This window comes from Caretta caretta, chromosome 3, assembly GCF_965140235.1.
Source record: "Caretta caretta isolate rCarCar2 chromosome 3, rCarCar1.hap1, whole genome shotgun sequence".
NCBI lineage: Eukaryota > Metazoa > Chordata > Testudines > Cheloniidae > Caretta > Caretta caretta.
The window spans coordinates 122,244,941-122,271,179 of record NC_134208.1 but is presented as its reverse complement, the minus strand read 5'-3'; the positions used below and the strand labels follow the sequence as shown (position 1 = coordinate 122,271,179).

At 41.4% G+C, this 26,239-nt stretch overlaps 1 protein-coding gene and 1 long non-coding RNA gene across 2 annotated transcripts; one reads left to right on the top strand and one right to left on the bottom strand.

Annotated features, from left to right (window-relative positions):
* Window positions 1–525: 525 nt before the first annotated feature.
* Window positions 526–15,529, bottom strand: LOC125633997 (uncharacterized). The gene is made up of 3 exons (XR_007355762.2): window positions 14,797–15,529; window positions 14,107–14,154; window positions 526–1,419 (listed from the first exon to the last, which is right to left on the bottom strand). It is a non-coding gene; the product is annotated as an uncharacterized LOC125633997 (long non-coding RNA).
* LOC125633991 (solute carrier family 22 member 2-like) lies at window positions 997–26,239 on the top strand. Its single transcript, XM_048844084.2, has 11 exons — window positions 997–1,413; window positions 8,436–8,539; window positions 9,995–10,149; window positions 11,716–11,884; window positions 14,822–14,936; window positions 15,495–15,601; window positions 15,779–15,993; window positions 17,042–17,150; window positions 18,660–18,772; window positions 20,630–20,729; window positions 24,936–26,239. The coding sequence occupies exons 1-11, from the start codon at window positions 997–999 to the stop codon at window positions 25,000–25,002; spliced, it is 1,671 nt and encodes a 556-aa protein (XP_048700041.1). The 3' UTR covers window positions 25,003–26,239.

The window sequence follows — 26,239 nt, the reverse complement described above, 5'->3', positions numbered from 1 at the left end:
GCAAAGGAGGTTTTAAGGCCAACGTTGCATGCCCCAAATTCTGTTCGCTCTGGAGATTAGTGCAGCCCCCAGCATAGTTAGAACAGCCATAGGTGTTGCTCTAATTTATGGACCTGTAGCCCCTACGGGCTGCTCTGCAGTCCAGAATAGCTACTTTATGCTGTGGCCCTTCCCCTGCCATCTCTCCCACCATCAGCACACCCTGTACTGGAGGCTCTGAGGAAGTTTGGGCCAGATTTGTGAAGATATTTAGCCACCTAAAGATGCAGATAGGTGCCTAGTGGGATTTTCCAAAGCAGCTAGGCACCACACTCCCAATGGTTAGGCACCTAGGTGCTTTGGAATACCCTACTTGGCATCTACATGCATCGTTAGCTGGCTAAATACTTTTAAAAATCTGGAAATCTGGTCCATATACACTGCCAGCGCAGCATATAGGGGCTAGAATCTGTTATACCTGAGGGTATAAAAATTTCAGGACCCTATGAACAATGAAGAACACAATAAGAAAAGGAATACTTGTGACACCTTAGAGACTAACAAATTTATTGGTGCCACAAGTACTTTTTCTTTTTGCATTTACAGACTAACACGGCTGCTATCTGAAGAATACAATGTGCATTTATAATGCTTATAGACTCAGATAATACAAAAGTGTTTTACAGAGGAATAATTGTCAAGCCTATATCATATGCTAACAAATCAACAGATGCTATGTAAAACACCAAGTGTAATCTTCCGAGCCATAACGCACAAAACAAGCTAATCACCAACAGCAGAGTTTGCATCACATAAGAATCAAAGCTTGATTTGAAACAACGCTTGAGAAATAAAGGTTGCAACGCATGGTTTGTCAATTTACAAGGTAAATTAACTATTTGACTTTTGGTCAAGCATCCTGCAGTTATTTAAACAGCTCTGCTACCAACTAAATACAGAGCAATGCTGTGAAGAGCAGTCCGGTTACTTATTTTAATTGAGTTGCCATATGCAAAAATGCCAACCTTAGATGACATTCTAGAGCATATTGGGGAATTTGACTTGTTCCAGAAGCGAGCCTTCTTTGTCTTATGCCTGCTGTCTGCCTCCTTCACCCCTATTTATGTGGGTGTCGTCTTCCTGGGGTTCAGTCCAGAACACCGCTGTCTCAGTCCTGGAGTTGCTGAGTTGAGCAGCAGATGCGGCTGGAGTCTAGAAGAGGAGCTGAATTACACCGTTCCAGAGCAGGGAAGACATGGGGAGTCTTTCTCTAGTCAGTGCAGGAGATACAACGTGGACTGGAACACAACTGGCCTCAGCTGCACAAACCCCTTAGAAAACTTCACTGGTTACGGCAACAGGAGCAGTATCCCGCTCACCACTTGTCAAGATGGCTGGGTTTACGATTCTTCAGGATCATCCATCGTGACTAAGGTACGACTAATAAACAAGCAGCAACAGCCCATGGTTACCCAGCTATTTGCAAACTGAAAAAATCCCAGATAATAATTTTCTGAAGGAGGAAACACTTATGCCAGCTAATAGTCTCATCTCAGCGTCTGCATAGATGGAGTATAACTCCCAGTAACAATGGTAACACTAGACCTGGTTGAAGGGTACAAACAGTGATCTGTGAATATATTTGTGGGGGTAAATGATAAGTACACTGTGCTATTATTTGCAGAGTCACATTACTGGTTTTTCAGGAGTAGTCAGAAGACTGGAAGTTTATTCATAAAATGTCCACAAATCCTGAAAGTTTCATTAATTTCCATACAAATGATTCTGCACATTTCATCATTTGCTATTCTCTTGTTTAAATGTTTCAGTCATCTGTGCACGGGTCAGCTTTACAGATAGCATGAAAAGTTAGCAGCATGTAAAGCAAATACAAGTTCGTGAACTACTTTTCATGCTAAAATAGATGAAAACAAAAATCGGTGTCCAACTACATTTCAGAACAAAAATGGGTTTTTAATGTTGTTTTTAATAAACAGGGGGAAAGAGTGATATTTACCCCCAATATTTACTCAGAAAACTGCAAAGCTAATTTTTTGCACCAATTTTCACCCATTTTTTCAACACTGATAAGTTCCAAGGACATTTTAAACAAAATAAAAGCTTTACACATGACCTAGCTGACTGATCTTGCACATGAATAATAAATGATGTCAAAGACACAGTGAAGACAAAATTGGAAATATTTTACATTGGAAAATATTTACATATAACAAATACAGTAATAGATAATAGGGATAAGTTAAAAAAGAGCTGCAAACAGAGAAAAAGCCTACATTTTTCACATAACTAATTTGCAATAGATAATTCAACTGGCTCTAGTTAACATAGATGCCTCCCCTGCTCCATTCTTCAAGATGAGAATACAACCTGTAAGTGATCATCTGTCTTGAGCAGTTTCCAAAGTGAGCAAGTTGTAAGGGGGAAGGCGCCATGAAGACCTTTTAAGGTGAATTCCCCTCACAATTCCTCAGTTTCCCCAGCTTGTAAGACGGAGGATAAATACTTTATCTCCTATGTAAAGCACTTTGAGATCTACTGATGAAAAATGCTACGTAAGAGCCTGATATTGTCACTATTAATGTAGACAAATATGTTGAAGAAATATGCTGAGAGTTGAATTTGTGCTGTCAACTCCAGAAAGCCAGACATCAAGTACTATAAAGAAGGAGACTAAGAATAGTCCACACACTATCATAATGCCAGTATACACAGTGAGATAAAGCTTGATCTGCATCGATGCTGCATTCCCTTTAGGCAATCTTCCCTTGAAAGAGGCAAAGATCCAGAGAAATAATTGGGAGCATGTTGGGAGGGTGTATGTCACAGGGCGAGAGGCTAAAGAGATTACAATGATTTAATTTGGAAGGGAGATGAGAAAAAGCATATGTGATGGATACTATAAAGCAGTGGGGAATGGCAAGAAGTCTTGGTGCATGCTTTATCCCTTCTCTTAAATGAGAATGTGAGAAAATACTGTTGAATTAAACACCAACACACATAAATAAAAGGGCGTGAGTTAAACATTGGGTAAAGTGGAATCTGTGGAACTCATGGCTGTAGGATGTTATTGAGGCAAAGAGCATAAGAATTTAAGAAAAGGTTACACATGGGCAAGAACAGTATCTGCTCTTACATTGGCTAGGATAAAATTATATGGACGAAGTGTTCTAAGGATGGGGAGCAGAAAATAAGGACATCCCCCACCTAATACTTGGTCCTTTTCCTGTTTTGCCATTGACTTCAATGAGAGTAAAACTGTGCCTGAAATACAGTATTAAACATTCAAGGTTTCCACTTTCCTTTGATGCGTCTGGCATTGGCCAAGGCTGGAGACAGCCCCTCAGCCTGGAGAGATCATTGATGAGAGACCAGCTTGAGCCTCAATTTAAAAGCTCGGTCTACAAACAACTATTTTTAGAGCATGAGCATGACCCCCGCTAGCCCAAGTCTGTTGACCCGGTCTGGGAGGCTGTGGGCTGTGTAGACATACCTTATGTTTCTGTTGCTCAGTGAGTCGCAGCAAAGTTACAGAGTACATGCTTGCTGTGAGTAAAAGTGAAGTAGACTCTGCCGCTGGGCTTTGTGCCTGTACTAATTAAGAGTTTGAGAGCAGGTTGCTCAGCTTCACTCTGGCAGGGCCCATTGTATCACACCTAAAGACTCTATTAAGCAACAAATATGAACCCACAGCCAGTAGCCCATAGATGCTCCCACAGACATTACTGTCTTCACAGCTGCCGGGTTAAAGCTCAGTTCAGGAGTTCAGAGTTTGAAAATATCTTTACCTGCTGCTGAAAACTGCATTAGGCAAGCCTCCTAGCGTCCAGCAGCAGTGCAAACCCCCCATGGTGCTGCCTAGCCCTATAAGCCAATCTAAAACTAATGAAAGGCACCAGGGTGATACCACAGAACAGCCGGAAAATGTAATGTACTCCTAAATCAAAGCCATAAATGCTTAACTCCAAAGCAGAACTGATGGACACTTCCTCCATACAGAGTCACTACACATAGATGAGAATGAAGCCGAGTAACACCTCTGCAGCATCACACCGTTTCAGTTGCTAGATAATTTGCAGTGAGCAAACCACCAAGTCTACAGGTTTGCCAAGATAAACTGATAGAGATTCAGACATTTTTCCAAATTTATCCAAAATTACAGGCAGATTAATTTTCTTAAGATTCCCTCCTCTTTCCCCCTGCACCCTCACCCTGAGAAGTAATTATGCTATTCAGAGAAATAATAGAAATCATAGAAATTTAGGGCTGGAAGGGACCTTGAGAAGTCATCAAGTCCAGCCCACTGTGTTAAGGCAGGACCAAGTGAACCTAGACCACCCCTGACAGATGTTTGTCTAATCTGTTCTTAAAAACCTTCAACGATGGGAATTCCACAATCTCCTTTGGAAGCTTATTGTAGATCTTAACTACACTTATAGTTAGAAAGTTTTTCCTAATATCTAACCTAAATCTCCCTCGCTGCAGATTAAGTGCATTAACTTCCTGTCCTACCTTCAGTGGACACAGAACAATTGAGACAGTCTTCTTTATAACCGCCAGTAACAAATTTGAAGACTTATGTCCTTCCGCCTCAGTTTTCTTTTCTCAAGACTAAACATGACCAATTTTTTTAACCTTTTCCTCATAGGTCAGGTTTTCTAAACCTTTTATCATTTTTGTAGCTCTCCTCTGGACTCTCTCCAATTTATCCACATCTTTCCTAAAGTGTGACACCCAGAACTGGACACAGTACTCCAGCTGAGGCCTCACCAGTGCCAAGTAGAGCAGGACAATTACCTCTGATGTCTAACATGAAACACTCCTCTTAATACACCCCCGAAACATATTAGCCTTTTTCACAACTGCATCACATTGTTGACTCATATTCAATTTGGGATCCACAGATCCTTTTCTGCAGTATTACCCCCTAGCCAGTTATTCCCTATTTTGTTGTTGTGCACTTGAGTTTTCCTTCTTAAGTGAAGTACACTGCATTTTCTTTATTGAATTTCATCTTTTTGATTTCTGACCAATTCTATAATTTGTCAAGGCTGTTTTGAATTCTAATCCTGTCCTCCAAATTACTTGCTACTTCTCCCAACTTGATGTCATCTGCAAATGTAATAAGTGCACTCTTCCATTATCTAGTCATTAATGAAAATATTGAATAGCACTGGATCCAGGACTGACCCCCCTATGCTGGACCCCACTAGATACACCTTCCCAGTTTGACAGCAAACCATTGACAACTACTCTTTAAATATGGTCTTTCAACCAGTTGTGCACTGACCTTACAATAATTCCATTGAGGCCACATTTCCCTAGTTTGCTTATGAGAATGTCATGTTTGGTTGCCAAAAGCCTTACTAAAATCAAGATACATCACATATACTGCTTCCCCCCATCCATTAAGCTAGTAACTCTGTCAAGGAAAGAAATTAGGTTGGTTTGACACGATTTGTTCTGAACAAACCCATTTTGACTATTCCTTATAACTCTATTATCCTCTCAGCGCTTACAAATTGATGGTTTAATAATTTGTTCTGGTATCTTTCCAGGTACCGAAATTCGGATGACTGATCTATTATTCCCCAGGTCCTCTTTGTTCCCCTTTCTGAAGATAGATACAATGTTTGTCCTTCTCCAGTCCTCTGAGACCTCACCCATCCTCCTGGAGTTCTCAAAGATCATTGCTAACAGTTCCAAGATTGCTTCAAAAAAGGAGGATTTGTGGCACCTTAGAGACTAACAAATTTATTTGAGCATAAGCTTTCGTGAGCTACAGCTCACTTCATCAGATGCATTCAGTGGAAAATACACAGCTGCTACTCCAAAACCTGAAGATTGCTTCAGCTAGTTCCGGAAGTACCCTTGGATGAATTTCCATCAGGCCCTGCTGACTTGAATATATCTAACTTATCTAAATACTCTTCAACCTGTTCTTTCCCTATTTTGGCTTGCATTCCTTCCCCACATAATGAATATTAATTGTGCTGAGTATCTGGTCATCATTAGCCTTTTTTAGTGAAGACTGAAGCAAAATAGGCAGTAAACACCTCAGCTTTCTTGATGTCATCAGTTGTTAGCTCTCCTTTCCCACTAAGTAGAGCATCTACACTTTCCTTTGCCTTTCTCTTACTCATAATGTATTTAAAGAACCTCTTTCTTATTGCCTTTTATCTCCCTTGTTAGGCGTAATTCATTTTTTGCTTTAGCCTTTTCTGACTTTGTCTCAACACATTTGTGCTGTTCTTTTGTACTTCTCCTTAGAAATTCATCCATGTTTCCACTTTTTGTAAGATTCCTTTTTGATTTTCAGGTCACTAAAAAGTTCCTGCTGGAGCCATATTAACCTCTTACTATTATTCCAATCTTTCCTTTCCATCAGGATAGCAAGTGTGCCTTTGATATTGTCTCCTTAAGAAACTGCCAGCTCTCCTGAATGACTTTATCCCTTAGATTTTCTTTCCATGGGATCTGACCTACCAGTTCTCTGAGTTTGTTAGACTCTGCTGCTCTCACTCCTTCCTTTCGTAGAATCCTGAAATCTGTAATTTCACAGTCACCTTCCACCTTCAGATTTCCACCAATTCCTCCCAGGTAGTCAGAATCAAATCTAAAATGGCTGTCCCACTGGTTACCTCCTCAGCTTTCTGAAACAGAAAGTTGCCCCTAGTACATTTAAAGAACTTATTAGAAATTTTGCTTTTTGCTATATTACTTTTCCAACAGATATCTGCGTAGTTAAAGTCCCCTATTACTACCAGATCTTCTGGTTTGGACATTTCTGTTTGTTCTAGAAATGCCGCATCCACCTCCTTTTCCTGATATGGTGGTCTGTAGTAGACCCCTACCATGACATCACCCCTATTTTTTCTCTTTTTATCCCTACCCAGAGATTTTCAACTGGTATGGCTCTCACCTCCTTCTGGGCCTCAGAACAAGTGTATATATTCTTGATGTATAATGCAACACCTCCTCCCTTTTTTCCTGCCAGAACTTCTGGAACAAGCTATATCACTCTACAAGACCAATACTCCAGTCACAAGGTTTATCCCACCAAGCCTCTGTGACGTCAGTTGTCATAATTTAATTTATGTACTAATATTTCCAGTTCATCCTATGTATTCCGCATGTTCCTTGCATTTGTGTATAGATATCGAAGATGTCGAGCAGATTTTCCCCATTGATTTCTTTCTTGTTGCTCTTCTGACCCTTGTGAAGGTTCCTTCCCCACTCTGAACTCTAGGGTACAGATGTGGGACCTGCACGAAAGACCCCCTAAGCTTATTCTTACGAGCTTAGGTTAAACCCTGCCACCACCAAAATGTTACACAAAGAACAGGGGAAGTGCCCACTTGGAAACGTCTCTCCCCAAAAAAAATATCCCCCCAAGCACTACACCCCCTTTCCTGGGGAAGACTTGATAAAAATCCTCATCAATTTACATAGGTGAACACAGACCCAAACGCTTGGATCTTAAGAACAATGAAAAAGCAATCAGGTTCTTAAAAGAGAATTTTAATTAAAGAAAAAGTAAAAGAATCACCACATAGAGAATCCCTCTAGGTAAAACCTTAAGTTACAAAAAGACACAAACGTTCCATTCAGCACAACCTATTTTATCAGCCATTTAAACAAAACAGAATCTAACGCATATCTAACTAGATTGCTTACTGACTTTTTACAGGAGTTCTGACCTGCATTCCTGCTCTGGTCCCGGCAAAAGCATCACACAAACAGAGAGAACCCTTTGTTCCCCCCCCACCCCCCCACCAGCTTTGAAAGTATCTTGTCTCCTCATTGGTCATTTTGGTCAGGTGCCAGCGAGGTTGTCTTAGCTTCTGAACCCTTTACACGTGAAAGGGTTTTTCCTCTGGCCAGGAGGGATTTAAAGCTGTTTACCCTTCCCTTTATATTTATGACAACCCTATACTAACTTTGTCCTCCCAAACCGCTAGCCCTCTGTTAAGGTCACATATTTTTATGCTTACCTGTAGACCTTTGTCACCTACCCCCTTTGAACCCTAGTTTAAAGCTCTCCTCACTAGGTTGGCGACACAGTGTGAGGTGGAGTCCATCTCTCCCCAGCACACCTCCTTCCTGGAACAGCCTCCCAAGGGCACAGGGTGCCAAGCCCTCCGGTCTGTGCAGCCATGCATTCATCTCCAGTATGCACGTGTCCCTGACTGGGCCCTCACCCTTAACAAGGGCAGTATTTTTCTGGAAATTGATACAAATTGGACAAAATGTATTTCAGCTATGATGGTTAAAAGAATTGGGTCATTTCATTTCTGGACAATTTTCCTAATTTCCTCTGTGTGTGTGTGGGTGTGTGTGTGTGTGTGGTGGGTTCATCATATCTCAAAATGTCTGGGCCATGTCTAATGTTAGGGAGTGTCTGTCCTCCCTATTCTAATGCTGATGTGCCTCTGCAGTTTAACCTGGTGTGTGAGGACTCCTGGAAGCTGGATCTCTTTCAGTCTTGTGTGAACATTGGATTTTTTATTGGCTCCCTAAGCATCGGCTACATAGCAGACAGGTACGTGTGGGATGAAACATTCACTTTGGGTATTTAACATTCATATTTTTAAACAGTTATGATTGAAGGGAAAAACGAACGCACTGAAAAACTAATTCAAAAGATCACTCAGTCCCTTAGAATAGAGTCATTTTTGGCAGCTAAAATATTTTATTTCCTAAAATATATGGTTCTGATCAGTGGATTTATATAAATGTCATTTCCCAGAAGCCAGGAGCGGAAGAGAGGGTGGATCACTGCAACTGCCATTTAGAAGCTTCAGTTAATGCAAAATAAGACTTCTTAGAGGTGTTAGTTCAAAGGAGTATATTAGACCTATTCATAGACTCAGCTGGTTTCTGGGCAAAATCCAAGGTGCTCATTTTGATCTATAAAGTTTTATGTGTTTTGTACCCTGGTTACCATAAAGACCACCTCTCTTCTTATGCAATGTTTGAGATCAGCTATAGTACTCCTCACTTGCCCCTGAAGTTCAGATCTGGAACACTGAAGGGCCCTAGGGCATTCTTAGGAGATGGACTTTGAGTCTGGAATTTCCTGTTGGCCTTGCAAAGCCCTGTTGGCTGACCCTTAGGACATAGTTCAAAATGACCTGCTTACGCAGGATTTGATGGAAGGGGGCATCTGAGTGACTTGAGCTGCTGATGTTTTTGAGGGGAAAAGAAATTTACTTTGGCTGTCATTTGTCACTCTGCTGTTTTTGTTAGTGTACATTTATTGGATTGGGATGCGGAGTTTTGACTGACAGTGCATTTTTATAAATAACTAAATAAAGAGTTCTCTATTAAACCAAACCAAAATGTCTTTCCAGCATTGTAATAAGCCTGTTTCTTTTGGAAACATTTGCTTTTGAATATTAGTGGAGCCATTAGGATACCAATGGAGAGACAGCTGCAGGCCCAATATGAAATTTCTGAGCACTATATCTGGGGAAGGATGATCAGAATGAGGCAAAAATTAGTGTCATTGAATAGGTCAATGGAGGTCATTGTAGTAGTAGGTCAACTACTGTAGCATAGAAGAACTATTACCGATCAATGTAGCGTAAGCCACCACAGGATGTTTCCAGAGCCCATTAGCCCGGTCAGTAAGTGTTTATGGTAAGAAAATGTGCAAACACATGGGTGAAAGCAGTCTGGAAGAACTCACCAAGATCATTGTAAAGGGAAAATCTTGGTGGAGGGGAACCACAAAGCAATTCCTGCCTTCATTAAAAGTAGCGGGGAAATCATGTGGGTAAAAGGAGATATAAGGACAGAGACTCTAGCTGTCGCCCCTCCACAGGCAAAAAAAGAGGGCAATAACAGAAGAAAATAACAGCTCTTTCAATAGAATGAATTCAAAAAGTATTGCTTTGCAACCATCATGACTCAGCCACGGGAAAGTTTGCTCTTCAGTTGTATTTTACATGATGTAATGCATATAACAATCACAGATACATTTGTTTCTCTGCAGGTTTGGTCGTAAATTATGCCTTTTAATTACAATCCTTGTCAATTCCATTTCTGGAGTTCTCATGGCCTTTGCACCAAGCTACATGTGGATGCTGATCTATCGTTTCATACAAGGACTGGTCAGCAAGGGAGGCTGGTTAACAGGCTACGTACTGAGTAAGACGGATTGCAATTACCACTTCTGGGAATAAAGCCCCGGGTTTAGAAGTAGGGCTGAACAGATTTGTTCTAATACAGCTGAATGTAAGGAATTATTAGCTCACTGGGTAACACATTGAAAAATTAAGCTCATTTTATTCATTGAAAAACTGCAGTTCTATGCTCAAAACCAAGATTTATGTCAAAAATCACATTTTCTTTTCAGAGGTCACAATAGCAGGGTTTTCAGATCTAAAAACCTGGCATTCTTCCTTAAGCCTTTGAGAAGCCTACGCATATTGGAATAAGACAGTTTTGGAAAATACTGTGCCTTCCCACATTAACAAGCATATGTTCAAATAAATACCCATATAGGGACATGGATTAATTGGAAATGTTGTCAAAGGCAGGTTACATTTTAAGGGTGTACCTACAGCTGGAAGCAAGCCCAGGAAGACCCAGGGCTAGCCAGCTCAGTATGGATTGAAGGGGCTGGGTGGGCTTCTATTTGGGAGCCTTGCCTGCGTCACTGGCCATGTCATAACTTCCACACTGCTATTTTTAGCATGCTAGCTCAAGCACCTCTGTCTACCCAGGCTAGGAGACCCGCTCCCAGCTGCAGTGTACACATACCTGTACAGGCCAAGTGGGGCTGGCCTCAAAAGGTAGTGAGTAGTGTAGTGTCCAAATTGAATTTTTTGTTCACCAGACTTTTTGGGGTTCCATGACTTGAGACCGTATAAAAAACTGTATTTCCAGACAAGGTAAGGTTACTACATGACAATATTGTGCTCCCTCTTTACATTTAGAAAACCAAAGCACTTAAATGCTTTGTCCACATAACATGTTAATGGGTGAAATCCTGGCCCTACTGATGTCAACGGCAAAACTCCCCTTCACTTCAGTGAGGATGGGATTTCACCTGTTATTCACATCAAGTACAAAGAAACGCATATTTCGTCACAACCCAACACCCTTAACTCTGACACACAAATACTCTTCTTTCATCTGTAATCTCAAAATGAGAACATATCACCAAGCCCTTTCTGAAAAAAAGAAATCTAAAAATTAAATATGCACACAATAATGATACTGAACAGCTTCTAATACAAGTCCACATAACCATACATCGACATCTATTAAACTACATACACAACATTCTCAAGAAACATCAATTACAAGCTGTCTACCTCCTCCCCTGGACCCCCTCACCCCTAAATCTACTGCCATTTTCCACTTAGCAGTATTCATTTAAAAAGGTAAATATTTAGATACCAAAATCATGGTTAGAAATTGACTGTGGTTTAGTAACATCCAAATTTTTCAAAGAGTCTATGTAACAGAAGTTCATGAAACATGACCAATTTGTAGAATTTGATTTTTAAATAGTTATTATACATTATTGAAGAGAACTCAGTTTAAAGTGCTGTTAAGGCTTCTAGATAGGACAGAAATTTTACAAGGTCATAAATTCTAGAATCTATTAAATTTTAAATGGTTTTAAATTCGGGGATCGAGGTTCTCCAATCTCTAAATTGATTTATCACTGATTATTTTCTACCTTGATTTGTGTTATCTTTTTAGTCACAGAATTTGTTGGCTTAAGCTATAGAAGGACAGTAGGAATTGTTTACCAAGTAGCCTTTTCTGTCGGACTCCTTGTACTCTCTGCTATTGCTTATATGATTCCTCACTGGAGATGGCTGCAGCTCACTGTTACTCTGCCAAACTTCTTCTTCTTGCTCTATTACTGGTAAGCACATTTATATTTCACCCAAGAGCAAAAATACAAAATGGAGATTTTAGTTTACAGTTTAAGCTCCTTTTGACAACCTTAGTTTATTGTTAGGGCTAGTCAAAAAGGTTTCAGCTGTAACATTTTACCATTGAAAAATGGGTTTTCACCAGGATTCAAATTTTTCACAGGAAAGGACCAATTTCTACAGAACTTTCCATTAGAAAAATCTAAATGAAACCTTCTTTTTCATGTCAGGTCGACATTAACTTGTGTGTCTACCAAAGCCACTGTGTTGACTCATGGTATTTATAGTTTCAGGTCTCTCATTCCCTGGTTCTCCCATGGGCCATTCTTCTCCAACTGGACTACATCTCCCATGATGCATGGCTGTCTTTCTCTGCAGCTGAGCCATTGCAGTATATCATGGGAGTCCCATAAGAATCAATCACAGGAAAAGACCACCTTGCATCATAACAGATGTAGTTCAACCAGGGTGCATTGTCTATAGGAGATAATGAGGGCATGAAGAACCCAGAACAACTCACATAAGGCATCACAGTGGCAAAGGCAGACACACACACACTAATGTCAACCTGAGCCAAAACAAAATGTTTCAACTTTTTTGAATTGAAATTGTTTGGAACCTGTTCTTCAAAAAGTTTTGATATTTTGACTTTTCTTCCTGATTCAGGATGAAAAGAAATGTTGAGATATTGGAGGTTCCCAGGGGATGGAAATTCCATTTTTCTATTAGATCTACTTCTCACCTGATTAGACAGCTAACCTGAGATTTTAGAATATTCTGCACAAAAAAATCTACCATATCATGAATGCAGTGTTATGGTCAATCTAGCACTCAGTGTTGTTAATGAGTAAAGAGGTTGTTACCTAACAATGTAAGACACTCTATTCCATTCTATCATCCATAGCAAGGGTGCTGCATCTCCAGCATCTTCTCCGTACATTCAGCCTCAGAATGGCAATAATAAAACATTAGCTACTAGGTCACTATTCTAGGCTTATTTAGAGATGGGGGCCAGGATTCAAATCCAGGTCTGAATTTTGCATGTCATCCCACTCCTTCCAAACTTGAGGTTTTTTTAATCTAGAGGCCTCCGTTTGATCCATTAGAGAGCTATGGGCCAGCTGCAAAATTCAATACCACATTTGGGCTTGAACTCCCCACCACCCACTGTTACCCGATGCACAGAGTTCCAGGGTGTTTCTCTAGACCCATCTAGAGAAATTTTGGTGAGTTACTAACTGGAGTGTCATATATAAGACATAAGAGGTAGTTGTCCCACTTTATTCAGCACTGGTGAGGCCTCAGCTGGAGTACTGTGTCCAGTTTGGGGCCAAACTTTAGGGAAGATGTGGATAAACTGGAGAGAGTCCAGAGTAGAGCTACAAAAATGAGAAAAAGGTTTAGAAAATCTGAACTATGAGAAAAGATTAAAAAACTGGTCATGTTTAGTCTTGAGAAAAGAAGACTGACAGGGAAAGGGAGTGGAACCTGATAGCATCCTTCAAACCTAATCATAGAAATGTAGGGCTGGAAGGGATCCCTAGAGTTCATCAAGTCCAGCCCCTTGTGCTGGGGTAGGATCAAGTAAACCTAGACCATCCCTGACTTGTGTTTGTCCAACCAGTTCTTAAACAAATATGTTAGAAGGAGGACGGTGATCAGCTGTTGTCCATGTCCACTAAAGGTAGGGCAAGAAGTAACGGGTTTAATCTGCAGCAAGGGAGATTTAGGTCAGATATTAGGAAAAGCTTCCTAACTATAATGGTAGTTAAGCACTGGAAGAGGCTTCCAAGGGAGGTTGTTAAATCCTCATCACTGGAGGCTTTTATGAACAGGTTAGACATAGACCTGTCCAGGACGGTGTAGGTTCACTTGGTCCTGCCTCAGTTCAGGATTTCATTAGATGACCTGCCGAGGTCCTTTCCAGCCCAACATTTTTATGATTCTGTTGGTTTAAAATGGCAGACAATAAATAAATAAAATAAATAAATGAATAGAACAAATCTGCAAACATTTTGTTGACTATTTCATCAGAATTTCAGCAAAAAAGTTTCATCACAATTTCACAATTTAGAAAAATGGCAGCCCCTTCTCGTATTTCTGGAGCATTTTCTTACATTATTTCAAAATATAGCAAATGTTTTTTTTTCTAAAAGCCAGACGATGTCATCATAAACAGGAGACTCAAGTAAGAATAGAAAGTTTATTTTACCTCCATATTTGGCCTTTGTCTGACCACTGATGGAATATGTGTCTAGTTCTGACGTCCACAATTCAGGAAGAATGTTGATAAATTGGAGAGGGTTCAGAAAAGAGCCACAAGAATGATTAAAGATTTAGAAAACCTGCCTTATATTGACTGAGCTTCTTGAGCCTGTTTAACTTAGCCTTCTCTTTGTTAAGGGGTGACTTGATCACATTTTATAAGTACCTACATGGGGAACAAATATTTAACAATGGGCTATTCAATCTACACAGATCCAATGGCTGGAAGTTAAAACTAGACAAATTCAGACTGGAAAAGAGATGCAATTTTTTTTTAACAGTGAGATAATTAATCACTGGAACAATTTACCAAGGGTTGTGGGGTATTCTCCATCATTAGCAATTTTTAAATCAAGATTGAACATTTTTCTAAAAGATGTGCTCTAGGAATTATTTTGGGGGAGTTCTCTGGCCTATGTTATACAAGAGGACAGAGTAGATGATCACAATGGTCCCTTGTGACCTTGGAAACGATGAAATGATGAACCTGAGAGTAGCTAAGCATCCTCAACCCCCTTCCCCCCATGGCTTCAGCTGGAGTTATGGGTGTTCTGTACCCCTTAATGTCCTATCAACAGAAACTCAATTTAGTTTGAATACACAGTGTTACAGTGACATATATTTTGTTTCCACGTACCTGTGCCTGATTGCTTGTGTTGCAGGTGTCTGCCAGAGTCACCCAGGTGGCTGATAGCTCAACAGAGAAATGACAAAGCCATGAAAATTATTAACCGTATTGCCAAGGGAAATGGGAAAAAGGTGCCTCCCTCTTTACAGGTGATCATGTATTTTTTTCCTGGGTGTGTAATTACAAGCAAACAATGCTATATATTTAGGATTGCTCTGACTCCAGACCAGGAGCAAAATGACAAGCCAAAGTGCTGCAACTCTGCAAAGAGGAGTTGAGTGGTTGTCTTTTTGTGAAAGCCTCGGATATTAAAACAACATACTGACATGAATGGAGACTCCTATAACTATTCCAATAGCCAAAATGAGTTCTTCCTCTTATAAAGTATCAAGCAGCATTCAACCAACCAGATCACATCTGACTGAACATTCCAAAGTATCTTTTATTCATTTATCGTTTTTAAAAATAAATGTTACTTCATTTAATGAGGGGGCTTTGGTACAGACAGCTGGGGGAAAGGGTGGGCTGTTTAAGTGTTCACAATTCCCCTCGGTTTTTGGTTACTTTGCAGACAGACTCTTAATTGGTAAATGAAAAATTCCAGAAACAATGATGTTTATGTTGATTCAATGAAAATAAACAAGGCCGAACTCCCCAGACTCTCACCCCCTAACCTCTTCCTTAATGTCCCTCTGGTTCTTTCCTAGAGTCTCAACCCTGAAGAGGAAGATGGGGAAAAGCTGAGCCCTTCATTTCTAGACCTGGTCAGAACACCTCAGATAAGGAAACATACACTCATTTTGATGTACACTTGGTAAGGAAGGGTAACGCAGTTTTCATTTCAAAGCATTAGACCACCCCCAAGCCCTCCCACACATAGTTACTTTGGCTGTTTTCCCCATATGGCCCTTGACTGGCAATGCATCTTAATTCTTTGAATAATCTATCCCTTTGCAAACTTGGCTTCAGTTGGACTCTGCTCTCTGCCTAGGTTCACAAGCTCTGTTCTGTACCAGGGGCTCATCATGCACATGGGGATTGCTGGTGGGAACATTTATCTGGATTTCTTCTATTCTGCACTGGTTGAATTCCCAGCTGCCCTCATACTCATACTTACAGTTGATCGCATTGGCCGTCGCTATCCCTGGGCTGCAGCAAATCTGGTGGCAGGGGCTGCTTGCCTTCTTACAGCTTTCATCCCAGACAGTGAGTTACTCAAGTTTTTGTTAGTCTGTGTCACTGTTACCCCTGAGAGAGAGAGAAAGAGAGAGAGAGAGAGAGTGTGTGTGTGTTCGTTCTTGTTCTGGAGAGCTGAAAAGACCACTTTTGCTATTGTAGTCCACATCAGTGTTGCAATTCAGTGGAAACAAATTATAGACATTTTCCCCACAAACATTGGTGAAGATAAAAATTGCCAATAATTTTTCCCCTCTCTAATTGCTTTTTATAACGCAACTGTTGAAAAACAGGGCACATAATGGGCTAAATTTCCCAAATGGCATCAACTCAGCCTGTAAGTTTGCACATGCAAGTTCACAAGCACACTGTTTTGGGCAGCCATGTCTTTGCACACCCCAAAGTTTGGATCTGCACACACACACAAAGAACTCGTACACACCTAATCTGATGGACAAGCCCAGTGAGAGACACCAGGCTCTTACAAGATTTAATATACTCTTTTATATGTATAGTCTCAAGTCTACTAGTCACTTAAGACATAATACATCCTCCCTGAAGTTTTACATACAGCCCAAAAACTGAGCTCAGCTGACAGAACAAACTCATTTTAAAACAGCGATCAGACACTTCATGGTTTATACGAGGAGGGAATGTAGGCTAATCAATTACATTTGTGGCTAGAGCTAGGACATCCTGAGTTCTAATCCTAGGTCCGTGTGTGTGACCCTTGGAGAAGTGACTATCTTTGTTGCTTTCATTTTACAAATAGGGAAACTAAGAGATCACTACTTACCCTACCTCCGAGGAGTGTTGTGGGGGTCAGTTACTTGATGACTGTACAGTACACTGACAAATCTAAAATGCTTAAAATGCTCTGAAGTACTAGTATTGTAAACTGGGGTGAAAGGAGGATATGAAACTGGGATATGGGGTGAAAGGAGAACCCATTCATAGCTGCCCCTGTGGGGTTCCTGTGCTGTATGGTTTTCACTAAATGCAATTTTTCACACTCTTTTATGACATGATCAGAAAAAAACAACCACCACTGTAATGCTAACATGTGACTTCCTTCCAGATATCTATTGGCTAAAAATTACTACAGCTTGCTTGGGCAGAATGGGAATTACCATGTGCTATGAAATGGTTTGCCTAGTAAATGCAGAACTGTACCCAACATTTCTCAGGTGAGTACACTGTCTTCTATTAATCCAGCATACAAGGTGATGGCTAAGAGTGCAAAGTGTCTCTCTTTACTGATTCAAGGGTATCACAGAAACACGTTAGAGCCACAGACTGCACAGTAGAAAAAATAGAATAGTGTGTCTATCAAATGACAGAAGTTTCATTCTAAATTAAACAGTATAGCGAGCCACCTTAACCTATCCAAATGCATTGCATGGCCCAAAGGAGGAGAGCTTCATGTACAACATTCACTGCAAAAGTTGTTTCAAATACCACAAAACACAGGATTGGATTTGAGAATAATCACTCTATAGATGGATATTTAGCATCTAGGCCAGCGACGTGAAACACTTTTGGCACTGGCTGATTTTAAGACTGATTCAGGACTATAGCTGTGGTGATGCCGAAAGGCTGCCCCCAGAAGATGGCGAAAAAGGAGCCAATGAAGAATGAAAAAGCTGCAGCATCAGAGATCTAGTGGACGCAAGCCAGGAGAGAATGATTGGGGCCTGAGGATTGCCAATGGAGGCTGGCTGGAGGCTATTGCTACAGGAGGGGAAGCTGCTGGCCATGTAGTGCCCAAACAAAGTGATTTTGTATTTACGAAATACACCAAAAAAAAAAAAAAAAGTCAAACAATGTGAACAGCAGCCCGATAACCAGCAACTAGCACGCCATGGTGCCATAAGACACCCAGGTTCTGTTCTCTGCCCTTTCCTCCTTCTCCCTCAGTTCACACTACTTGGAGGACAGTGCCACAGACTAAAGGTGGCAGGTTTCTGAAGTGTATGTCATAAATCATTTCAACGCCTCCTCTGCTTCATCCTTTTCCCCTCCCCTCCAAAAAAACCTGATTAAATGAAGGTATTATACAAGGAAGAACAGAAAACCTACAGGACATTTGTCCATCTCTTAGAGTGTTTTTTGCAGTGCTTTATCCAGTCTAGATTTATATCTTCAAAACCATGGGGCTTCTATTGCACCACCTAAGGAACACTTGCATTTCCTAGTACATCTCACTGGAAGATTTGCCTGACGTTTCACCCTTTTTTTTATTAACTGCATCCTATTACTCTTGGTTATTATTAGCCCAATCAGAGGTGAACTTTTTAAAGTTCCTTTTTATTATTTTATTTCCTCACCAATCTTTGCAACTCTTCCCAATTTATATCATCAGTGAATTTCATTAACAAGATATTTATCCCCTCTGCCCAGATCATTAATGAAGATGTTAAATAAGATCAGGTCTCAGACCAATGCCTAGTGCACAAATCAATTCCTAAGTTCTTCTGGACAGCCCACTAGTGCCTACTATGTTCTCATTATATCCCGGTGGGGACATTACCATTGCAATATGCAACAGATTAGGCACATCCCTCCTAGTATTGTTAACAGGAATGGCTTGCCTACTCTTCTGTATGCATTGCTAAAAATGTTTAAGTGAATAGCTGCAGAATGCTTTTTAAACAAATTAATAATGGGGGAACATTTCATGTACATATATTTTCTAGGAACCTGGGAGTACTTGTCTGCTCTTCCATGTGTGATATTGGTGGGATCATAACTCCATTCATTGTCTACAGACTGGCAGAGATCTGGCATGAGCTGCCACTTGTAGTTTTTGGTAAGAGTTCTGTATTGTAGAGTGACTGTATTTACTATATGCAGTGTTGTTGGAGCCGTGTTGGTCCCAGCCTATTAAAGAGACAAGGTGGGTGAGGTAATATCTTTTATTGGACCAACTTCAGTTTGTGAGAGAGACAAGCTTTCAAGCTTACACAGAGCTCTTCTTCAGGTCTGGGAAAAGTACTCAGAGTTACAGCTGCACAATCTGTTCAACCTTTTATATAGCAGTGACACCGAGTTAGTTTCCCAGACCTGAAGAAGAGCTCTGTGTAAGTGCAAAAGTTTCTCTCTCACCCACAGTTGTCGTCCAATAAACAATATTACCTCATCTACCTTGTTTCTGTATTTACTATGTCCTAGGCAAATTATTCCCATGATTAGTTGCCCTCAACATAAAAAAAATTGTATCTTATTTCTAGCTGAATTTGTCTAGCTTCAGCTTCCATCCATTGGATCATGGAATGCTTTTGACCGATAAAGAGCACACTACCATCAGAAATCTCTTCCCCATGTAGGTACTTAGAGACCATGAACCAGTGAGTCGCCTCTTAACCTTTTCCATTAGGCTAAAAGGAGCTGAATTTATTCAGTGTATCTCAGCAGGACAGATTTTTCCAGACCTCAAATCACTCTCGTAGCACTTTTTAGAACCCGCTCCAATTTATAAACATCCTTTTTAAAGCATGGACAGAAGGGGACACTTCCCCAGGTGATTTACGCAAGGTAGAAAGTCTGTGGCAGAGCAGGAAATTGAATCTTGGTCTCCTAAGTCAGCATCCTAACCATTCAACCATGCTTCCTTACCTCTTGGCCTACTGGACTGTCCATGAATACTGGCCAGTTGCTTCCATGAGTCCTTAGGTGAGGGAAACAGCCAATTCACCCCAGCCTACTCCCCACAGCAGCCAGTGATGATTCTCCAAAGGACTCCAAGCCCTAGATACGGCTAAGGAAAGCACTATAGTTCCCTAGCACCCAAGCAACAATGTTGGAGGTGTATCCAGCTCATGGAACATTTAACAGACAGCGTGTGCGGCAGCAGACAAGACTCTGCAAAGCTTCATGGAAAGTGGGTGGTCTGAAGGATTTAGGATGGGTGGTTATGGGAGGGAAGGAACAGATTGCCTAGGCAAAGGGATGGAGTCGGAGTGAGGTCTCCTCATTCGCTAATTGTGTAAGAGAACTTTCCTAGTAGACAATATTGTGCACTAGGAGATATGGTGTATTTTTCCCTATTGTTCTCATGACAGAAAGATTCACTAAATGTCATGGCTCATGAAATGCCCTGAATCGCTTAATTTTCTTTCACTGTTGGTTCAGTGTTGGAGTTTTGTTTGAGATGATTGCAATATGTTAGATACACCAGCTAAATTAGGTGAGGCCTTCACCACTGGCACATGGTCCCGAAGGGGTCAGACCCCAGTGGAGGACTGATGTAGCAGAGTGCCACCCCTTCCCTTTCCAAGTTCCTCTGCCAACAAGTGGGGAAGAGGCAGCTGGTGGCACAGGAGCATCCCCTCACCAGAGGAATTCTCAGCTGGCCTGCTGGAGCCAGAATCTGGCTCCTTTGTACCCTCTGAGGGGTGCAGGGGCTAAGCCACATCTGAGATAGTGGCCCAGCCTCTCTTTTCTCATCTCAGAAGGGCCTCGGTAATAAGAGCAGTGCCTACTGAAAAAATGGAACTTGGATAAAACCCAGAAGCCATTTGCTTTTCTTTAAAGCCTTCTTACTCATTCAGCAGAGGCAGCTTTGACTCAAATTCATAATCATTGCTGCAAATGAATATTAAACCATGTAATGCTCACTTTGTATTTTGTATCAAATTTAATCCTTTTGCATGATCTTTGTTCCAAGCTGTGGTTGGTTTAATCGATGGTGGACTAGTGCTGCTCCTACCTGAGACCAAAGGGAAAACTTTGCCTGAAACCATAGAAGATGCTGAAAACATGCACAGGTACAGTACCATCCAGCCTGAGAGAAATTTGTATCAAACCCTCTTAACAAAATCTGCCTCAGAACAACGTTTCATTGTACATCCCTGGAAGGATCTGTTGTTGGTCTTCTTTGCAGCCCCAGAAATGCAGAAGACTGCAGACACAGTGTAATACCTGAAAAGACTACGCAAAGTTTTTCCACTGGGTTGGCAGGATAGCAGATTTTAAATTATACCATTTTATTTAATCCAGGCTCCCAGTGTCATTGCTATTCTTAGGCTTGTTTTAACAAAATGTGGAGAGGGTGGAATCCTTATTCCTAAGTATTCCAATAAATTTGTAGTGGTTTGGCTAGTTTGTGTGTTAAATGTAACATGTCGTACCACACCCACATCAGGAGTCACAGTGATACAGTATTTCACAACTATAAAATATTGGCATCTGTTTTTGTTTTTCCCAATGGTCCAACTTTATGGTTCAGATCATTTTGAGTTGCCATCCCCACTCTCTACCAAACATTTTGTTATTTTCAGATTGTTTGTTGCTGCAATTGCAAAGCACTACAGTACTTCCTGCCTACCAGGATTCCAAGAACAAATAATAGAGGTCATTAGCTGGCCTTTGGATAGCAGTATCACGGCTACCATGCATGATCTACTCGAGCTGTACACAAGTATATCTCTGAAAGGAAATTTGTTTTACGTGGAATTTGAAACGCTGTGACCTTGACGTTGGCTGTTCAATACAGTGACGTGCGTTACATACTGAGAGGCAGCAAACTTTTGTCTGTAGGTATGTGGAATGAAGTCTTTGCTGTCACAGCAATAGCAGCGGTCATGGATAAAAGGGAACAGTGAAGAGCTAGAGGTGACTTTTGAACCCAGGGCTTAATTCAGTGCCATGTCTTTGTAGTAGGAAAGGGCCTTGGCAGTGAGTTTTGGCAGCCAATTCACCTTTTCTACCACCAGGAAAAAAGTTACATAAAAGACGCAAAGGCAGCAGTCCTAGGGAAAAGCTGGACTAGCGTAAGGTACATTGGCTGGGTTCAGAGTTCACATCTCATTTTGTTCAGTGACAGGGAAATCACACTCAAGCCGAGGTCATAGCTGTGCAAGGTAAAGTCAGGTTCTTGTTTGGCTTATTTAATTGCCCTTATGCAGGGCAAGGAGTTTGGGGGAAACGGTCCCTAATTACATTTGATATAGTTTAGACACTGCTTGACATATCCTTTCCACTGAGAATACTAATGGATGCCAACTTAAAATGTGCCATAAGTGTAGTAGGGCCGGTTTACCATGTGTTTTCCACTTTTTATATGCATTTGTGCAAATAAAATAGTTGCTCAAATGCTCACGGACCGCTCCCGTTAAAAAAAGAACAAGCAAGACTGAAGCCAATGTGTGCAAATACTCCTGGAAAACACAGTGTGGTATTCACCCAGCCCATGTTCATGCGCTCTCTCTCTCTCTCTCTTTAAACCCTACGGGCCAGTTTCTCAGCTGCTGTAAACTGGCATATCTCCATTGACATCAGCTGAGAATGTGGCGCTATTCACTTCCATTTAGGCACGGCTGTGGCTGATGGGGAAAGAAGAGAATAAGGAGAAGGAACAAGCAGATAGTGGTGAATTTGACCCTCCAAGAAGCTATTCATATGCCATGATGATTAAATGGCAACGTCGGCATATCTCTGAAATAGGAAGCTGGGACTGGCAGGCTGCCTATGATTGGGGTTTCCTGACTCTTTGCACTATAAGACCCTGGTTTTAGTTGTTTGTAACTTGGCCAAATTTCGGGGAGAAATGATTCAGCCATTTCCAAGAATGAAGCTAGTGGGAAACATTTTGCCCATGTTAAAAAATTCTTGTACCCTCTCTTTACAAAGCTCTATCATCCCCATGCTTTGGGGCAAGAAATTTGGTAGTGGTGACCTTTTTGTCAAGGACAGGCCTTGTGCTGTTCCGAGGAAAATCTGCCCAAATGCAGCCAAATTATAAGTCTTTGAAAAACTGCAGTTTGCACATGCTCTGTTGAGACTCTCAAGTAAATTCCCCAAAGATTCGGTTTGCACTGGGCATGCTCCAGCCTGGGGCCAAGCAGGACTTTTGCTGCACTTGCAGCTCTGAGCTGCTGTGGGGCTGGGCCAGGCCCCAGCACCTGAACTGAGAGTAAGGACCCTGACTTTCTGAGCTCTCAGTGACCCACTGCTCAAGAAGGTGTTTGATTCAAATGCAACGGGGACAAAAGCCAGACAAAAAAACAGATTCAGAGGGAACAAAAGCAGTGGCTGTAGATTAGGACAAGGAACCCTGGCTGGGGAGACTGAGCAAGGAGACGGGGCTGGAAGTGGGGTCTAGGGGGACTGGGAGCCAGTAGATGGTGGAAGATGGATTGTCTGGGCAGGGCGACTAGGCCTGAGAAACAGTCAGGGTGAAGAGAAGGTGGTGAGGAGAGAGATCTGATGAGTAGCCAGAGGAAAACTGGGACTGGCTGGGCAAAGAGACTGGGACAAGGAAACAAGGGAAGGACTCAGAGATTAGACAAGGAGCCCAAGAGTAGGGAAATAGGGAGTGGGAGTCAGTGTGGGTGAGGAATATGTGGAGGCAATTGGAGCCAATATGGGGTAGAGAGGCATATTGGTTTAGAAGTTGGGCAGGGAGACTGGGATTGGCTAGGCAAGGGCGGGGTCAGGAGAGGTGAAACTAGGATATACTGGGCACATAGACTGGAACTAGGATGAGAAGCCTAAAGAATGTAAACTCAGATTAGCTAGGTAAGGAGAATGGAACTGGTGCAAGGAGTCGAGGGTGGGAAATATATAGGACTGGCATGGGGCAGGCTGGAGCATGTGAGGCTGAAGGGATCACATGGGGGGGGGGAGAAGGGGTAGAGGGGGAATTGGCAGAAAAGTCTGTGCCCTCTAGAGCCTGGAATGGAACCCAAGATTCCCAAGTCTCACCATTTCTTTGCTTTCAGCAAATACTGTGAAACCCCCTGGCAAAGTGTGTGGCTCAATCACCTTCCAGTGATTGTCCACAAAGGATAACGTCTCTAAACAAATTAATATGTGATCATGTAATTAAAGACAGAATCTCATAATGCATAGGCACAAGGGGCCAAATTAAGGTTCCACAGGCAAATTTCCTAAATTTTGCGTGGTTAACTTTGCAACCTGAATGCTCTTTTAACTTCGTGTGTGTGTGTGTGTGTGTAATATAGCTATATATGTGAAAACAAAGTTAGTAGTTTCTCAGTAGCTGGAGCTACTTTTTATCATGTATACATTTTCATAAATTAAGATAAGAAGAGACCATTAGATCTTCAAGTCTGAGGCCCTGTGTATCAGAGGCGATGGAATCTCATCCAGTTACTTCTGTACTGAGCCCAGTAACTTGTATTTGGTTAAAGCAGATCTTTCAGAAAGGCATCTAGGCTTGAAGACCTCAAGAGATGGAGAATCCGCCACAACCTTTGGCAGCTTGTTCCAATGTTAAATCACCTTGTTAAAACTTGATGCCATATAATAGACAAAAAAACGCAAAAAACCCCAACCTTTCTACTTACATATATTTTTGCTCAGACAGAACTCTAGATAAAAATCTATGCTTTATAAAACATCCCAGGGAATTATTTCTCTCAGCAACACAAAACACTGCTTAAATTAAACAATAACACCAGCAAAATGGAGGAAAAATCAGAAAGTAAAGGCTAACACACTATTGATAGCTCTAGCATTTGTGCTGAATGTCAGTCCTCAGTTGGCATTTCCTGCATTTTGTTGGCTTGATCACAAATCACTTTTAAAAAACAGTTTTCTCCGCCAATCCATATTTAATTGCATACAATGTGTACTCCAAAGCAGTCACAGGGGAGTGTGGGAAAAGGTGTGTAGCCTAGCTGGGAAGTTTGAATACATTCTTTACAACTTGGTGCAAACTTACAGTCCTTTAAATGAAAAGCACCTGGTTGTTTCTTATAAAGGCCTATATTTTGCTATGAAATAGACAATGCAAGGGGACCTTAGAACAGTCTGATTCCTTTGCAGGTTAGTTCCTCTGTTTGTGTCTGGAAAAGAATTCAGAGATTCGGTTTTTTTATTTGCCAACCACAAACTAGTTTTTCATTTAATTTAATCAGAGTAGAAGATACGCTTCTTTTTGTTCCTTGGGGGAGCACCTGTTCTTTTCCTTATTCCTTCCAATTGCCTTTTCTGTTTTGTTTCCACAGACAAAGAAAGCGCAAAAAAGAAGTGATTTACGTGCATGTTTCAACAACAGAAGTTGCACCTAATTAAATTAAAGAGTTGCTTCTCCCAGGGCCAGCCTTTGATGACACATTAATAGACTGAAAACAGAACATTTATATGACACACACCATCTACTGTCATAATTTCTTTATTCTGCTCTAATACTTGCTACACATCCTTAAGACAACAGACCACTGGTTATCATCCACAGAGCTGCATCTGTGACACACATCTGTCTTCCACCACTGATCATTGCTACTATCTGTAGCTCAGTCCAGGACACTTAGACCATGTCTACACTATCACTTACATTGGCAAAATTTATGTTGCTCAGATGTGTGAAAACACACACACCCCTCCCCCGAGCAACATACATTTCACCAGCATAAGTGGCAGTGTGAAATCTGCCGCTGCCCCAGCTACTGCTGCTTGTAGGGGTGGTTGTATTATGTCGACAGGAGAGCTCTCTCCCATCGGCATAGAGCGGCTACATGAGTGATCTTACAGCAGTGAAGCTGCATCAGTACTGCTGTAAGCTCCCTAGTGTAGACATGGCCTTACGGTTTCCAGAGGTTATTTGTAGGCCAACTATTTCAAAAAAACAGCTCTCCGAGTCCTGTATGGTATCTTTAAGGCTTTATCGATAGAAATTCCACCAGAATCAACTATGCAGAGAATACAAAATTTGGAGGGCAAACAAGGAATACCCAGAGCCAAAAGTGTAAAGTGGAGAGAACAGAGCAGAGAAGGGGCTGCAGTACACCTGGGGAGTCATTACTGACCTTTGTAAAGGCGTTCAGTTCAGGAGAGGAGACAGACACCAAATGGATGTGGGTGGATGGTACCAAGAAGCTGCTCCCATTGCATTAAAGAAAGTTCATGCTCATCTAGCCTCATTACTTTCCTAATATTACTGTTTCACATAATCCTGCTCTATAAGTACCACAGGGGAGCTGTGAGATCAGGACTGGGAGAGAGATGGGCCACAAAAGATCTCCAGGTTTTTGAAATATTGAGAAGTTGGGGAATCATGGCAGTAGGGCTTCTGTGACTGAAGGATCCCCCATACACCCTGGTACTGTAAAGCCAAGCGTAGCTGTCCTCCTGTACATGGTTCTGATCACATCCATCATCTCACATGTGATTTAATCTGTGGCTTTGTGTTTACCTTCTGATCGCTCCCAACTCCGAGCCACAGTTCAGGCCCAAAGGAAGAAATGTGTAGAATGGTCTGACGACGCCTCAGACCAAATAAATAAATAAATAAAATCAACATTGTTCTTCA

What these genes read in the sequence shown, in the direction of transcription:
- LOC125633991 (XM_048844084.2), top strand. Translation starts at nt 997, where the DNA reads ATGCCAACCTTAGATGACATTCTAGAGCATATTGGGGAATTTGACTTG. An exon ending in TACAGCTTTCATCCCAGACA is followed by an intron (nt 15,994 to 17,041) that starts GTGAGTTACTCA and finishes ACTTCCTTCCAG; the next exon opens with ATATCTATTGGCTAAAAATT. An exon ending in GATGCTGAAAACATGCACAG is followed by an intron (nt 20,730 to 24,935) that starts GTACAGTACCAT and finishes TTGTTTCCACAG; the next exon opens with ACAAAGAAAGCGCAAAAAAG.